Below are 17,866 nucleotides of genomic sequence, written 5' to 3' on the forward strand. Positions count from 1 at the left end.
GAAATTTATTATTTGCCGGGAATATTGAATTTTATTATAATATTTTTGGAAATGTGCACTAACAACTAGTTTGTTCGAACAATAAATCATCAGCGCAGTAAAAGAAATATATTTTCCTCTTTTACAGTGCTAACCTGAAACCCTTTGACCCTGTTTTTAATTGTAATGACAGATAACCTTCAAAAGAACTGTCAGATACATTAAATTTCATAAACAAATAAATTAAAATAATCATTTAAATAGTAAAATATCAGCTTATTTTAACATGTCATTAATGGCTCAACTAAGTCCCTTTATTGGCAAGGTACAGTCGTGGAGACAATTCGTTACGTACCGAGATATCAATATAACAACATCCCAAAAGGTTAGTGGAAATATTTTGCAATACCAAATTATGTAAATAGGTAATAATTTCAAGCTCAATATAGCAATCATTGATTCATTGTCAATGAACGCTAAACTGGTTTTCGTGCATTAAATAATTTGTACAATATCTCTTGTATATTTTCTTATGTAAACTATTTTAATATTTGTTTTCCAGTTCCTTGTGCATTGACAATAATACTAAAATCATTGCCCTTTTTTAAAAATATTGAGTCTAAAAACCAAGTGTTATTAAAAATATTCACAGTAAAATAGAAAATCAACAAGTGGTGACAGTATTTATTTGATTTTATAATGTCTATTCATTATTTGAACAAAATTTTGCAAAGAAACCGAGTATGTCAGCATTTACATTTGTTTTTTTGTAAAAATAGACGTCCTCGATTAAGTTAACTACCGTAACGAGTACAAGTTTTTTCAATACGCCTTCATCTAAAAAGTTTAACAAATTTGATTTACTTAACGTCTGCCCCCTTTTGTGGAATTGCCAGAAACCTGTTGCCTTGTAGGATACCTCAGACTATTTCTCACTCATTTAATGGTTGCTATTCATCGCAAACACTGATGTGACGTTTTCCCAGCACATCTACAGCATCTACCCCCAACATATCTGATAGTATTATTACGCTAGTTATATACAATTGTCTTAATCTTTAAATCACTTACAAACCAGTTTGAAATGTTTGAAAAAATAAAAATCAGCCTTGTCAGCACATTTATCTCTTTTATAAGTATATACTAATCCGTCTTAATTCCGCTCTTTTCGAAGAATATTCATTTTAGATATTTTTATAAAGAATTTTAGTTGAGTACCGTTCAAAGAGTGGTAATATTATAGTTCATGTTTGTCTTGTTTGGTCGTTGCTACTGTTTGTGAGTTCACTGCACATGCAGTCCTTAGAGAAAACCGTAACTGCTCATATAGTTCAACTAAAATCGTTCCTTGGTGTCATCCAGAATGCATGGTGCTGGACATGGCAAGCCACCAACGAAAGCTATCAAACTGCTAATAAATCACGCCCTTTCTGCGCATCTCGAGAAACATGTATCTGCTCTCCTTCTTTTGCTTGCGGTCTAGCTATAACAGGCTTCAATAAACGGAATGCATCAAACTTGATTACTTGACTTTATACTTGGGTTTATAGTACTTGATTTATTGTTTTAATAAACTTTCCAGGTGGTGATATGGAGTGTAGGGGTGATGGGTGTCAGCGTGGTGGTGGTTGGCTTCCTGGCCAAGTACCTGGCGCGCCGACGCACTCCCAACCTTCCCAACCCTCGGCTCCGTAAGATATTCAACAAGAGGCTGAGGGCCTCTGGATTGCGGAGTCCCAATGGAGGTGAGTCATTCATAAATACACTTCTATGTCTTCTTGTATGGTGGATCCTGAATGTTACACCTCCTTAAACATAACCATTGCTGTAAGATCAGAAGAATAACTTTAAATGTTCTTTTTATTGCCTAACGTTCCATTATGATATTAATTAATTCAACAATATTACCAGTTAGTGGCTGAGTGGACTGTTGATTGAAGTCGTGGGTTCAATATGCTGCTAGCTAAGTCTTCCATCAATGCGAAAGCTATATTTTCCGCTTATTTTTTAAATTTTATTTAAATTTTTATTATTATTCAACTGATTAATCATCTATTTACAGTACAACATTTTCTTATTTTAACATTTGCGAAGATAAGGTATTAAAAACAGTCCAAGGTTATTTCTAGAGTACCTAATTAAATAAATCTACTGTTTTAGAAATTTAATTTAATAGCGCCTTTCTTCTTGTAATGCCATGCTGTGCTAGAATATCTGTTCTGTCGTGTGGTATGTTGAACAAGTCATAGTGATGACTTCGGCTGAAGTTTTCATGTATCTGAAAGCCATAGCATTCCAAGATGTTTGGGTTATCAATTGAATTATGCACTATATTTAAACTAAGTATTGCATTATAACGATGATAGGACTATTTCAAATGTTGTTAGGTTATTTTTATGGAATGTTTATGAAAAATTTTGTTCAAACAATATGAATTGGAAAAACGTAGAGAAAAGTAAAAAAAGGTCCCAGTCCCACCCAAATCTTTTTTCTTCTCCATGTGTTTTTTATATTTCATATTGTTTTAATTGTGTTTAGTTAAAGGTCACATTAATCTTCGGCACCTCCTCATATTGCTTAGCCGCTTATCAGTAGCTTTTAGTGGGTGCACACACTGCAATTAAACGCAGCGGTTTTGGAATAGCTGTAAACGTCAAACTGTGTACAAACACACACTGCGGTTGGCGTTTTTACTTAATTCTATTTCAATACCACCATGAAATAGAATTAAGCAAAATCGTCATCTGCAGTGCGTGTTTGTACTCGGTATGGCGTTTTCAGCTATTCCAAAAAGCCTGCGTTTAATCGCAGTGCGTGCTAAGCATTATGATCTCATTTTTTAAGTGTGCACATTCCCAGCTATATAATATATAATCTCTTAAACATCTTTTCTACATTAATTTCTAATCCTTTCATTCCAGACGTGATATCGGTAGCAGGAAGTTCCGGCCGAGCCTCCCGGAGCCCCCGTCGTCCAGCCTCTTCGGTGGCCCTCAGCGAGCGTCTCTCGCTTGCCTCGGGCTCCCTGGCCGGCCTGGGGGGCGCCGGGGCCTCGGGGGCCCCTGGGGAGACCCCTGCACTGACGCCGCAACAGCTGGGAGCAATGGGTAAGTGCTTGTTTTTATCTTTTCTATGTGTGTCATTTACACATTTATTTATTTTACGTACATATTATTAAGTACTAGAACTTAACATATATCAGATGTAATTTGTATGTACCGTTGTTATAGTGGTAAAAACTTGCAAATGCATTCTCTAGGTATCAAAAGTTACGTTGAATCTACTGTCCGTCGTATTCTTTATTTGGACAACAGGTTACTCTCTCCATTAACGAATTTGAGTACAATTTGTGCCTCTTGCTCGATGATACAAGATAAATATTATGATGACGTCTTCGGGCGTAATGAGTCTTGGAGTTGCCAAACCTTTTCTGGAAATTTCCCCTGGTTTATGCTTCACAAAAGCATTTGAAATAAATTGAAAGTGAATATAATATTTATATTTTTCACTAAATACTGGGAGAATAATGTGTAACTCTTTAGATACGTACCACAAAATTTATATTCTTTTTATATCTAAGGTGTTCCTAATAGTTTTTTGTGACCATCTTCAGAACTTTCCAAAATATTCCGGAGCCGGTTTACAACCCCATTACTCACGCCAAATGTTATAAGTGAAATCGTTGTAAGTGATAAATCGCTATTGTTAATACAAATGTTGTGAATTATTATATTATGTAGGTTAGAAAAGATAATTCTCATTTATTGTATTAACTCTCCTGAAAGAAGTAATTTGTCACTTACTTTTGACTCGGGACAGAAACTTCATGTTTGTACCGGGATTGAATTATCTCAAAAGTTTTAAATCTTCACAAGTGTCGACATTTTTTTTGCCTCTACTATAAATTCTTCATCATTATTATGTGTCCTATTTGACATTGTGTTCAAATTTAAACAACAACTACAAAAAATTTGATTACGTTGCCTACTATATTTCAATGTTATTTTCTTGTTTTTTCCTGTGATTCCATTAGGTACCTTATTGATCTGATTTATTTATTAAAAATACCAACAAAATATTTACAAAAAAAACACCATCCAACAATGTATGTATGTAAATACTTTGCATTCTACTATCTTAAATTGATATGTTTTTGCAACATGTATAATGTAGACAATTTTATGGTTTAGAATTTATTAAGATACGCTACAACTATAAACAAGACTGTATTTACCTGACTGATATTTGATAAATAAAACGGTACAATTTATTATTATTTAACAGCCATCTCTGGTCTGGATCTTGAAGCTTTGGTTGATTGACTATGGTTTTTATCCACCGATGGTCGTCAGACGTGGAACCAGAGTGACCCAACTAACTAGGGCTGGATCCGCTATCATTGCCCGTTATCTGGATACTTGGAAAAAACCCTTGACTCTGCACCAACGGGCGGTTCGTTTAACAGACTCCCCTATCTCAAACAGATTGCAATTATAGAGCACAGGCATCGATTGGGAATGCTGTCCTTGTTCTACCAGTATTTTGATGGAAGATGCTTCGAGGAACTAGCGTCACTGATCTCTTCGGCACCGGTACATAGTCGGTAAACACGCCAAACCTGCTCCCAATATTTGTACGTGGTTACAGTTGTCACATTAGAATGAATCTTTTCTACGATTCTTTCTTGAATTCATTTGCTTTGTTGAAACAATTTGCTGACCTCTGTGTTTCCTCCCTCTTCTTCAAGGCACATTTTCACTCCTTCCTCTCAAAGAGACCCTCAAAAAGACCCTCCACACGGTATCCCTCTAGTTCGTTTTTTTGTCCAACAGACCATTTTTAGCGAAATTGAGTTAAGTATGCAGTTGTTCTCAGAAAGCATTTATTTATACGATACAAGTGAAAAAAAAAACTTTAATGTGTTTTCAAAACGCCGTTTGTCTTAAGTCCACCAAAATTAAACAACATTCCGAGCATGTTTATCCAACATCCACACGATGGCCAAAAGGACCCCTCATTTTTAAACCGTCTGTTAAGTTACATTTCATATAAATGTATCCAACATCCAAGCCATATCTTAGCCAATGTGTGAAATTCAAACTCTCCATTACGGGCGTATTACTATAATAGAACAAACAGCCAATGGCAGCACAACGTAAAGACCATGTGATTGCCTTTATTCCAAACATTCGATCGTTAGCGCCACAAAAGTCAATGTCTTCACATGTGATTTTGCTATTTACAAAGTTATTTTAGTGCTTTTCTGGGAGATTTCAACACACACACACAGTACCTAAAGATGTACATTGTAGAAACCGATACTACATTGTAGATTTACTTAGATTAATTGAAATCAAATCAATTAATTAAAATAAATGACAAACATGTTACTGAGAGTAGGACGAAATTAAACTGATCTCATTGGAAATAAGATCCCTGAGGCGTATGTACGGTAAAATGATTTACATAGACTTCCAAAAGGAATGCATTGCCGACGAAAGTATAATGAAAAATATAAGGAAAGGGGTGCTTGGATAGTTGGGCACATGCAGTGTCAGGGGCAAAAGTAAACACTTATTGTGGATCATGTTAAAAGTTTTTATAATGAAAGAGTATCTGAGATGATGTTCGAATAGGGATGGAGCAAGGATTGGGGGCCAAAACACAGTTGCATGGCGATCCTTCCACTCAGCCTACTCCTGAGGAGCAACGGCGTGATGGTTAATTAATTCTCATTATAGTTAGAGAATCTTAGTCATCATATTATAAGTAATTTAATTTTTCATATATCATGTACATAAAATAACGGTAATGGTAAATTATAACCATTTATTTATTTTTTATATAAAAATGATTTAAATTATTTATTTTTAATTTAAACGCAACATAATAATTTTGCAATTATTGAAGAAGTAAAAAGTTGTGTATTCTTTGTTACAGAGTTGACAAAGTAAAAAGGATTTGGATCATTGATATAGCAGCAGACGAAGCTGTTGTTTGTTTAAATGATACAAGAAATAATTATTTATGAGAGATTGTACTTGTGATTTTTAAAACAAGACAGTTATTATCAAAAACGTAATAGAGTGACACTAAAAGCGTTTCTATTTTTTGTACATTTAGTAACTAACATTTCTCATGGGTTCGTTTGTTTCTTACCTGTTCCTTTTTTTTGTTCAAGATTATGATTTAGAAAAATAAGTATTTATCGCAGAGCTAATAGAATGTCAATAAAAACGATATTTTAGTTGTATGTTTAATGTTTATATATTTCATTTTGTTTATTTACCTACATACAGTGGCGGTTTTCTCTAAAGTGCGTTTGTGCGGCGAACCCCCATTAAAAAGATGAGAAAATAAAACAAACTTGTTTTATAATAATATAAGCACATTAGAGATAGCACGCTATTAAAATTTCGCCTTCAAAACCCGCGCCACCGAAAAATACGATACATATTCCAAGTTTGTGCGAGTTGAAATCCGCGCCAAACTCTTCATACAAAAGAATTTTAGCCGGTACAGACCCTATGACGGTGACTTATACAAAATTTGGTCTTTCTTTGCAAAACTAAGACAAATTGTGTGCGTCGATCACGCGGTATGATATCACGTGACCTCCGAACATTGACGAATGTAACCGAAGAAACCCGAGAACTTCGCGGAATGACTGGCCGATGTTTGACCTTTGAACCATTGGGAAGCAAGTGTTATTTTTTATGTTATATTATTATGTTATATTTATGGTATTTAACTTTGTAGTCATTTTTGTACATATTTTTGTTTTCTTGTTTCTGCATTTCTCCAACCGTTTGCTTATGGCATTTGTAAATCTACTACCTATTGAAGTAGACCGATTTTGATTTCTGTTTTCGTATTATTTTTTTTTAGATAAGTCGTTATATTCCTTAATTATATTTGCGAAAGTTTCGGCAAACGCCCCATTGTCGTCGCTAGTTATGCAATTTTGTGTTTTGTCTTCTCCAGTATTCTTTCGGATTTCAAATTGAAAGCGTTTGCGTATATGTTTATTTATGCGTTTGCGTTTATTGATTGTCGCGAATATTTTGTCATAATTTTTTTATACAATGGCGGAATACAGTGTTGTCTATATAAAAAAAATAATGCCAATACTTATGAAAAAAGGTTGGAAATTAAAAATAAAGGGCCTCCGCATCCTGACCTCTCATTAAACCAGGTTTGTGCCGCGAAAACCGAGAAATTCACTTGAGTTTTTAAACGTGAGTGGTACGCAAGGTGTACTTGGTTATGTGGTTGCGAGGAAACCAATCGGTTATTTTGCTTCCCCTGTTTAGTTTTTGGAGGCGACCCATCGTGGTGTAAAATTGGAGTAAACGATCTTTCCTTTATTAATAATTATAAATATAATTTAATTCCTATAAAACTTTTCTCATTATCTAATAATTGTGTCTAGTGTAAAGTGATTTAAAAACAATAATATGTAGGTACCCTTCCCACTAACTTTATTTAAGTTGTGTGACTGCTGCCGTATTCGACTATTTGACGAAGGACAACAGTAAGTAAATTTTAATTAGATATGTTTATCTTCTCTTGAATTTCTGAACCCCCTGTTAAAAAGACCACGAACCGCCACTGCCTACATATATTTCCAATCCCTTCATTCAGCCACTTTTGTAACCCATGCCCAAGTGAATGGTAATACACAATATCTCAAACACTGGAACATTTGTTGCAGAGCTAAATGTGGTTAGAAGGTTTTATGACCTCTTTTTACAAGTTAGTCTTTATTGTGAAATAAATATAAATCCTACCCCATGTGTTCCAATGTCAAATCATTTGTGAAAATGACTCGTCGTCTTTTGTTTAACACATTTCTAAAGAACTTGTATGTTCTTTAGAAATATATATATAGTTTCGAGATCCTTTGAATTATCTTACAACTTTTAAAGGTCCGATTTATATTTATATGCCATAGTATGATGAAAATAATAAAATTTGGAAAATTTGTTTGGCGCTGTTTTAGTTTAAAATCACCTTTAAGGCGTTTTACAATAATAATAATTAATACACAGGTTTACGTTAGCTCTAGTTAACACATTCACTGCGACGTATTTTCTAAAACATTCACTGGATGCTGCAAATTACACCAAATTTAAATAAAGAATAAAACTGATACAAATTTATCTTTTCATAACTAACTAACGATGCTCATGAAGTTTTCTTATCATTTACCGTACCTATTATATAATCAGTACGCGCTAGGCGCGTTCTCAGCACCACCCGAAATTACGTAATACGCGCTAGGCGCGTTTTCAGCACCCAACGTGTTAAGGATTGATTACCTACTTGATGCACTAATTGCATTCACTGGCTGCTGCTCGTCAATCAACAATAACAAATGCAATAAATCGCCCGATATATGTAATGCTGCCTGATATATTATTTTTTGGACGTGATTGTTTGAAAAGGTAAGTTTTCAATTATGATTTTACGACATTATTATTGTATAAAGCTCACTCTTACCATTTGATTCCCACTCAAGTAACAAATTATTTAAAAAAATGTCACAAAAAATTATTTAAGAATCACACATGAATTTTTTCGGTCTCACCTCCAAAATATAACTAGTAAGTTAATATTATTGAACGCAAATCATATAAGTATCAGCGTTCAATGATCAACCTATATTGAGTGTATTTAATAATAATATTATTTTGAAATGCTTTCCGATCTTCCTGTAATACTAAACACGTTGGATAAAACAGAAGTCACGCAAGAGTGTGCGCTTTTGTCCAACATCCAGTTTCCTTCATCCAATATCCAACTTTAACACACAGGATTTCACTGTCACTTTGTCCTAAATCCAATATAAAAGCGTGTTTTTTGCATAATTTTAAACATTTGGAACGAATTTTACTTAAAAATATTAATTTCTATCATTTTAAATCATTTTAGTAAGCTTACAATTGAGATAATTTCATTTTATATGCGTTTTTCGTAAAAATAACTTTGAAGCGCTATTTCTCCCGATTTACGTTTTGGTCTGTTGGATAAAAACGAACTAGAGCGACGATAGAGCCTAAGGGAAATTATTTTCCCCAGGGCCTCCTGTATGGAGTAAATATTTTAAAAAATATCTTGGCAAAAAATCTAAAATATTAAACGATGTTGTAAGTACATAACTATTATGTAACTTGGCAATTCAAAGATTTTTCTACGCTTATTTTTTTAAAATTTTATGCAAATATGTTTCATTTTAATTATGAATATTATTTATAGCTGTTTAAAACAGTTAAATCAGTCTGGCAAAACAAAAACATTCTATTGCCCTCACCAATATTTGTTTACAATTTTTCGTCTTAAAAATCGGTAAACATATCGTTTTTTATCTATGAAATAAAATATTATTGTAAATATTTACAAGCATCTTCTACTCTATGGTTTACTTCAAAAATATATCTAAGAACAAGTGTAGGAACCTGTATTGCCAACTTCAGGAAATGTGACATAGGTGGCAAGTGTGAAGCTTTTTGAAAAACAAAAAGATGTCACTATCGTTCATTGCATACAAGGCGCACACATTATTTTCGACATTTTTTTCATTATTCAATATTTATATTATTGTACACACAGTGCAATATAAATTCTGTATTAAGCGTTCAAAGATGGTATGAAAGGGAGATATGTAAATATTAAAAAGAGATAATAATTTAGCGCAAATGGTGAAAATATTTAATAAAACAATCTTTTGAAATAGAGCAAAATCTCTCGACAAATTTAAAAATTAGTTGAATTTAGTTGCATTTAAAGATACACTGTGAATTTTGTCATGCTTATAACGTATTAAATAACAGAATAAAACGTGGTTTTGGTAATTTTCGGAGATTACTTTGCGATTTTTTTTCGCAGAAAGGGAATTTCATATAATAAACGTTTAGGCATAACAAATGTATAGATATTATCTTCAAAACTAACTTTTTTTTGGAACTTGAAGAGTTAACGAGACTCTTCTTATAAATCGGAAGAAATTGGGTATGCGGGAATTATAATTTGATGGTTACCTGCTTACAAGTATATCTGTATATTTTATACGTAGTATAACAACTAGTTTCTAGTTTTTAGACTTTGGTACCCAAGTGGTTGGTAGTTTTGATCGTTTGTAAAATAACTGATGTGGTCCCATCTTTATATGAAAATTCCGTCATAGTTAATTAAGTTATACTCACCATCTTGTTTTGCCAATTATAATTGTTTTAGTCTCAGATTCTTAAGTTATTTAGAATTCTTGCAAGATCAAACAAAAATCGAAAATGTACTTATAACATTTTCCTACAACACTCACTGAGATCATCTAGGGAAATACAGATACCTACTTACCTATGTAGTTAATAGTTACTAAGGATGGGAATTTAATATTCGTCGTCAAACAAATTAATATCAACGTAAAGAATTATTTTCGAATCGCGTGTGTAGATATAGTGTGTACCAGGTACCTACCTACCCGAAACTATTAATTTATCAAAACTTCTCAATTTCAACACGATCGTAATAAACCATTTTAAAACTTGACTCCATAAAAATAAAATAATGTCATCTGGTACCAAAAATAGGAATGTATCACGTGATCATTAATCTACGAATCTACCGTCAACTGTCACATTAAATTTTCGAATATTTTTGTCTTCTGTCTTGTCTTTGATACACAGGGCCAGCCCTAGCGGTTGCAATTGGAGCGGTCCGCCCCGGGCGCCGAATATACCTAACACATAACAGTCCTAATACATCGCGCTTGACATTATTTGGAATATAAACGGCGCCAAAATTTCAATCCCGCCAGGCTCCGTCTGTTTCAGGGCCGGTCCTGGGTAGGTATAAGTCATCAAATTAGTAGTTCCATGAACAGTAGGTACTAGACCTCGCGCCCATAAGAGGATCTTTCAAATTTATCTTATTTAAATCAAAACTAAAATTGCCTCTGAAACCAAAAGATTTGTAAGTAGGTACTCAAATACCTACCTACTTAATTATAAAGGATAAAGATACAAAGCAATTTTTTTAAATTTCAAATAAGGAATTATACAATTTATTCAAAAAATGTCACCATCTCAATGACAATTTTTGGACAAAAAAAAGAATAGTACTCGTAGATTACATTCCTGGAAAATACAAAAATATTATTTGCACCATCTCTTTTATCAATGTGAACAATAAATTGCGGTAAGTAGAGGTCCCAAAACACTTTCTAATAATTTTTGACACACCCTTCTTCGTTGCCTCCCCCTACCAGTGTCGAACCCCCGTGTGAATGCTATAGCTACGCTATTGGTACAATTGAGTGTTGCTAATTTATTAAAAATCTCTTCAAATTATTGGTTATCCGTTTGAAAACCGGATTGCTGGCCTGTAAAGAATGAATGAACAAGTTTACTAAAATTTTATGAGGAAACCTGTTAATTCATTTCTTAGGGGCCTGCAATCCCGTTTTTAACCGGATTAATTACCACACTACTCTATCTTTGCGAAAGCTCCTTGTTTCATTCACATTCGTACATGCTCTTTTGTTATTCCGACTCTTGACGGATTTGGTTATGTTTTTGATAATTTAGATCTTTAAGACGAGACAGTACCCTAAAATATAGTCGGAATCTTAACGACGTAAGTGAAGAAACCATGCACAGAAATATGCGACGCTTGGCCCTGTGTATTGGATGGATCTACAGTTGAATTTGCCCTAGCTAATCTTTAAAATAATGTGGAAATCTTAACCACGTAAGAGAAGTCGTGTAAGAACAATGTTCTGGACGCGGCCTGGCGTTATGGACGGACCCATGGTCGAATTTGCTCTAGAAGGCCTAGAAAATTGATCTTTCCTTGAGGTTTATTTTAATTATTCTGATACCGTATTACTAAAATATCAGATGTTTCTAGAGAGATCTCTCGGGAAGTTACCATTTAATCTTCTATAAAAATAAAATCTGGTGCTCACCGCTAATTTTATAGTTGAAAAACATTTATAAAATTTTCAAACCGTATTATATAAAATATTTTAATGCTAAGGTATGTTTTTATTAATCTTAAATATAAATAACATTCGTAGGGATCGCTCTAAATATATACATTTTATTGTTATGAATTCGTTGGAATTAATAAAAATGGTAGCCTCAGGAAAAGTTCTTCTAATATCTTTGGGAAAAACCCTGTTGGAGTGTCGCCTTAAGGGGGGGCTAGGGTTTTAATTTTTTTTTTTTGCATTTTTTAATTTTTTTTAAATAAACGCTTAATATGTTAAGAATATTGTGTTCAAATTTCAAGTTGATTGGAGCAAAATTGACGAAGTTACGAGTATTTTTATACCTGTCGGATTTTAATCCCTACCCGACCATACGTACAGTGGGTTGCCATATTAATAGGGACACCTATGGAAAATGTGTTTTTCACACTTTGTGTTCATAAAACAAAGATGTTTATAATTTTAGGTGCGGTTATTATTATTTATTAACAAGGACATTGAATTTTGAAAATTATATACACCGTATTTGTCCTTAATCTGCGATTATTTTTTTTTTATTATTTTTAAACATTATCGAAGAAAAAGTTAATATTTCGTAATTTCGCCTTTGGCCGCAATAACAGTTTGTACACGCCGTGGTATACTATCAATGCAAAATTTTGCAGTAATCTTTAGTTCAGGAGAATGATGCCACACCCGGATGAGGGATTCGATGAGCTGCTGCTTCGTTGTGACCACCTCCTTGGCAATCTCCCTCTTGGTGAGCTCCTACAGGTTTTCAATAGGCTTCATGTTAGGGGAATTCCCCGGCAAAGGTAAAACCGGCACATTTTTTTCAGCCAGGAGTGCAGTGACAGTCCTGGCTTTATGACAGGGTGCGGAGTTGTGCATATAAACGTATTCCTGGCCACCAGGGAACCATTCTCCGACTTGAGGCAGTAATCGATTTTCCAGTATTTGTCTGTACTGATCCTGCCTCATAGTCCCTTGCACGATGTGGAGGCGCCCTATCCCTTTGGAAGAGATGACTGACCACACCATGATACTGGTAGGGTGTTTGATCGTCTCTACAAGGCAGTCCGGATGAAATTTCGCTCCTGGGCGTCGTCGGACGAACGATGATTTATCCAACAAAATTTTGAATATGGACTCGTCAGAGAAGCACACCTAAAAAAAGGCCATAATCAAACTAATGGAATTTTTTTAAGTTTGATAACCACAAAATTGTTAATTACCATATTCCAGTTCTCTAAAGTCATGTTTTGATGTGCGTTGGCCCATTCCAGTAGTTTTTTCCTCATATCTACTGTGAGGCGAGGTTTTTTAGCTGGCCGATGACCAATGAGGTTCTTCTCAGCCAATCTCCTCTGGACTCTCCTTTGGGAGACTTCGATATCATCTTCGTTGATCATCAAGGTCAGATGAGCCATACTCTTTTTGCGGTTTTGGAGACAGACGTCTTTGATTTTGCGGTCAGTACGAGGTGTAGTGATTCGTTTTCTGCCACATTTCCCATTGTGATTCGATTCAAGGGGCAGGTTTTGATTGATTTTCTAATTTATCCTGTTAACCACAGACTTTAAAATACCTGTAATGGTTTTTATTTCCCTTTGGGAATGTTGAGTGTTTAACAATATTGTCTTCACTTCCGCACATTTTCTTGGGGACGTGTCTGAAGACCTAGCCATACTGAAAAAACAGAACATTGGACTCAATATGGAAAAACTATTCACTGAAATAAGATATGAAAAAAAAAATTACAAAATTAATAGATAATTAATAATTACTTACATTTTTGTACAGCTAAACTGTTAAAACTCTTAAATGTAATTATTGTGTATATTTATTTACCAGAACTTCAATCACGAATTTTCACAAAAATGCTGGCCACATGGAAAAAACCTTAAATTTTCGAGGGATGTGGCACTTTGCGAGTATTGCCACTTCTTAAAAGTATCAGTGGTGATACCAGCAACAAATACAACGAAGGAATGGCCATCATATCCAAGTTATTTAGAAGTAGAGACAACGTAAACATAAAAATCAGGAAATATTGGAACTGTCCCTATTAATATGGCAACCCACTGTATAAGCCGAGCAGAGCAGGAAGCTGAGAAACAAACTAAAGAAGGCCAGGATTCGTCGTAGACAGGAGCAAAAAGGTGCTTTAGACATCATGGATGATAGCAACTTCCTTTATGGACCTGGCATTGATGATTCAGTGTGAGGTAAGCTGATAAAATTTGCTTATAAACGTTTAATACCAGATTTTTTAGTGTTCAAAACTTTATAGCGTTTTCCCACAACTCACGTTTTCAAAGTCGGTGACCGTCATAACTTCAAAACTACTGCACCGATCCTTTTGAAATTTTGAAAACTATTTCTGTACATAATTTACGAGGTAACGCTGGAGAGTTTTTTTCAAATTTGTTAATAATTATTATTTTACAATAACAAATTAGCCGATTTTTTTCACTAAAAATAGCGTTTTTCCCTTCAAAGTGTTCCAAAAAAGTGAAAAATTAAAATTTCGAAAAACCCTTCCAGCGTTACCTGGGAAAAACTATTATCTAACGAATGAACTTTGATTTTTTGATTTCAGATGACCCAGCACCGAGTTATGAGGGGCACCGACATTCTACTTTTTTTTGAGACACGTCCGAATAATTGCTGCCATTGCCGTGTTTTTTAATATTTCTCCGTGAAAATTTTATACAACATTCTTAAAATGTCATACTTTACTGTCCTATTCGATTTAATAAAGAAATTTTAACTGTGTTGTCACAAAAAATCACAATAAGGCCTTTTTCGTACGAATTAACCCTAGCCCCCCCTTAACGAAGGCAAAGTAAAGCCATATTCTCGTAAGGGGTTTATTTTTATTGCCTAAATTTGTATGAAACTTGAGTTTGTAAGTATTACTGGAAAACTTATTTTGTCAATGGGGTTACAGCTTACAGCCTCTCTCCCAGCAACTATCGAGATTTGTGCTAAACTAGCCATGCGTGCGCAATAAAGGCTAAACTTTATTCGGCGAAGCTTGGAACTGCAACTGGAGTAATTTATTTATTTATTTATTTTGTAAGAAACAAACAGCTTTTATATAATATGCAGTGATAGATATAAATATACAAGTTAATTGTAGTCAAGCCACAGAAGTTTCTTATGTTAAAGTGCATTAGAAATGAAGTTTTAGTTTCTTAAAATTAATTTGGTGTTAAAGGAAGGGGAGAGGAAGAGGAAAATAGGAAGAGGATAGGAGATGCTGCCGATACATTCCATACTCTCATATTAATAATCGATCGTACGCATTACTTCATATCGATATTTCTTTAGGTTATTACCAAAAATGTCAATGCTGTAAAATGTTTTATTATATTGTGCACATATGCGAGGAATTGGGGAATTTTTTCGAATGTTTGTTCTACACGAGGGTAGATAAAATAAATCAGATTGTCGGGTTGATCTAGACGGAATATGAAAATTTATTAAATTGGTAAGTTCTGGTGAGTCCAGACCATTATTTAGGATTTTAAATAATAGGATTTGATCAAAAAGTAAATTAAATTTTGACGTTATATAAAGTAGTTAGGATACTGGAAAATAATCGGGCAAGTAAAATGAAGGAAGAAATTAGAATATGGGAATAAAATCAGGGTGGTTTTTATTTGTCTTTCTTGTGGTTGGGCCAAAGGGGAACAATAAAGACTAAAGGTTGCGCGAAATATAAATTTGTTGCTCTACAAGTTTTCTACACATCGTTGCAAAGACAATGTGTAATCCTGGATCTTATTTTTTTAAGGTTTTCCCAAATATCTATCCCTTAATAGGTTTTTAATTACTGTAACTATATATATATATGTGTATATTTATATATGTGTTTATTTCTAATAATAAAATATGCGAGGGTATTTCATCACCTTTAAAAAACAGTTTTTAGTTTTCGGATACGTTCATAAATTCCCAAAAACAACAGTCAAACTTCTCGATGTCAATTTAGATTTGGAATTTTCGTTTAAAAGTCAAATAAATAGGACTGTAAGCACCGGTTTTTTTCACCTAAGACAACTCGTCAGTCTGGAGAAACTTTCCTACAGAAGCAACAAAACTACTTATCAACTCTTACGTAGTCTCACGTCGCGATTACTCCAACGGCATTTATGCCAGCCTTCCAAAATATCAAATTGAAAAACTTCAATCAGTGTTTAATGCAGCAGCACGGCTCATAACCGGGGTTTCTAAATATTCGCACATTTAGAACACCTTCGTAACCTTCTCTGGCTCAATCCAGTACAAATTGTGCTGGATGGTGTTTAAATCCATCAATGAAATGGCCCCACCCTACATCTCTGAACTATGCGTCCCGCAAAATACTGGTCTATGGCAGTCAACTCTTATGCTACGTATACATCCGCGAGCCGAACTGCCGAATCGAACCTCAACTTATGGGAAAGAAACGAAGCAACCGCAAATGGCGCGACACGCCCTATTCAGTTCGTGTTTCGGTTCGCAAATGTATACGTACCCTTAGATCAGCTATAGGCAGACTGATGGAACCTAAGCGCAAGCCAAATACTAAGTTTGGTGATTTGGAGCATTTTTTATTTTATTTTTTTTATAGTGAATACCTCACAAGAGTCCCAACTGCTCCCGTCTGGAGCCAGTGAGACTATGGCATCCCCAATTGGGGGATGTTGTGAGGCTGAAGGTAAGTGGGGAAGTACCTGGCTATTCAGATCTAGTCACTAAACACGGCTAAAGCCATTTGGAGCAACGTTTCAATTCTGAATGGTGGTCTTACACCAGGGCGATACTGGTAGTATCTTCCACTCTGGAACGTGCCGCAAATATACTATATATTATTTTAATTAATTAATTGTGAAATAACACAAATTAATCAAATAAAATTTATTTGCGCACGCCGGGTTCGAACCCGCGACCTTCGGAATGGCAGTCCAATGCGTTACCACTGGACTATGCCGGCCGTCAGAGCATGATGCTTTCGGAGCATCTGGGCCGAAGGCTTGGAATAAACTCCCTCCGGAACTATGATCCATAACAAGTACAACCGAATTCAGGTCTTAACTAAAAACTTAACTTTTTAAGCTGTCATAACCCTTGAATTAAATATTCCTTTCCTGAGAGAAAGTTAAATTAAATATACCATTCCTGACAGAAAGTCCAATTATATCCTATGTTATCATGTCCTAAATCCTGTATCTAAATTTCGCTAATAAACAATTATCGAATGTTAATTAAGTGTTAATCTCAAGTGACCTAACAGATAAGTATGGTACTGTGTATTATCTCCATATATAGTAATAACATGGTCCATTGTAGAAATGTATTATATATTTGTACAGCGCCCTTGAGGTGATTTTGCACAAAAACGGCGCTATACAAATCATCAAAATGTTATTAATATTATTCCATTTATTTAGATTTTATTGTAAAGCGGAAATACTCCGACCGTCTGACGGAATGTGGCTGAAGCCTGAAGAGTTAAAAGAAAAGAAGTGAAGTGACAATAACTTTTATAATACCCTTGTTTAATGAAATACCTTTTTTATCGTGTAAAGTAGATCGGAAAGTGACTTTAAAAACTTTATCTTTGTTTGCGTTAAAAATATTAACGTTTGTAATTGCATATATAGATTTCTAATACTAGAATCTGAAAGAGTCTTTCATCTGCTTCCAAGAACAGTATTTTACTATAAATACATTAAAAACAGCGAACTTACCTTCAATTAAATATAATGCAAAAATATTTTCCGCGGAATCTTTATTATGACAGTTCTCCTGAGAGCAGTGGATCGCAAAATGTTGGAGGCTTTAAGTGTTAGAAGTATGTATTTTTCTCATCATTTTACGCTTAATTTATACAACAAAAAACCAAAC

At 34.3% G+C, this 17,866-nt stretch overlaps 1 protein-coding gene across 1 annotated transcript in view; it reads left to right on the forward strand.

The window, feature by feature from the left end:
• Window positions 1–21: 21 nt before the first annotated feature.
• The window catches only part of Miga (mitoguardin), a 263,084-nt gene continuing 245,239 nt past the window's right edge, over window positions 22–17,866 (forward strand). Inside the window, exons 1-3 of the mRNA XM_089651346.1 lie at window positions 22–364; window positions 1,562–1,724; window positions 2,901–3,086. Of these exons, the coding sequence (XP_089507472.1) occupies window positions 266–364; window positions 1,562–1,724; window positions 2,901–3,086 (448 nt within the window). The 5' untranslated portion in view covers window positions 22–265. The remainder of the gene's footprint in view (window positions 365–1,561; window positions 1,725–2,900; window positions 3,087–17,866) is intronic.

Source organism: Hesperophylax consimilis, chromosome 4 (assembly GCF_061612785.1).
Source record: "Hesperophylax consimilis isolate HC1 chromosome 4, BYU_Hcon_1.0, whole genome shotgun sequence".
NCBI classification, from domain to species: domain Eukaryota; kingdom Metazoa; phylum Arthropoda; class Insecta; order Trichoptera; family Limnephilidae; genus Hesperophylax; species Hesperophylax consimilis.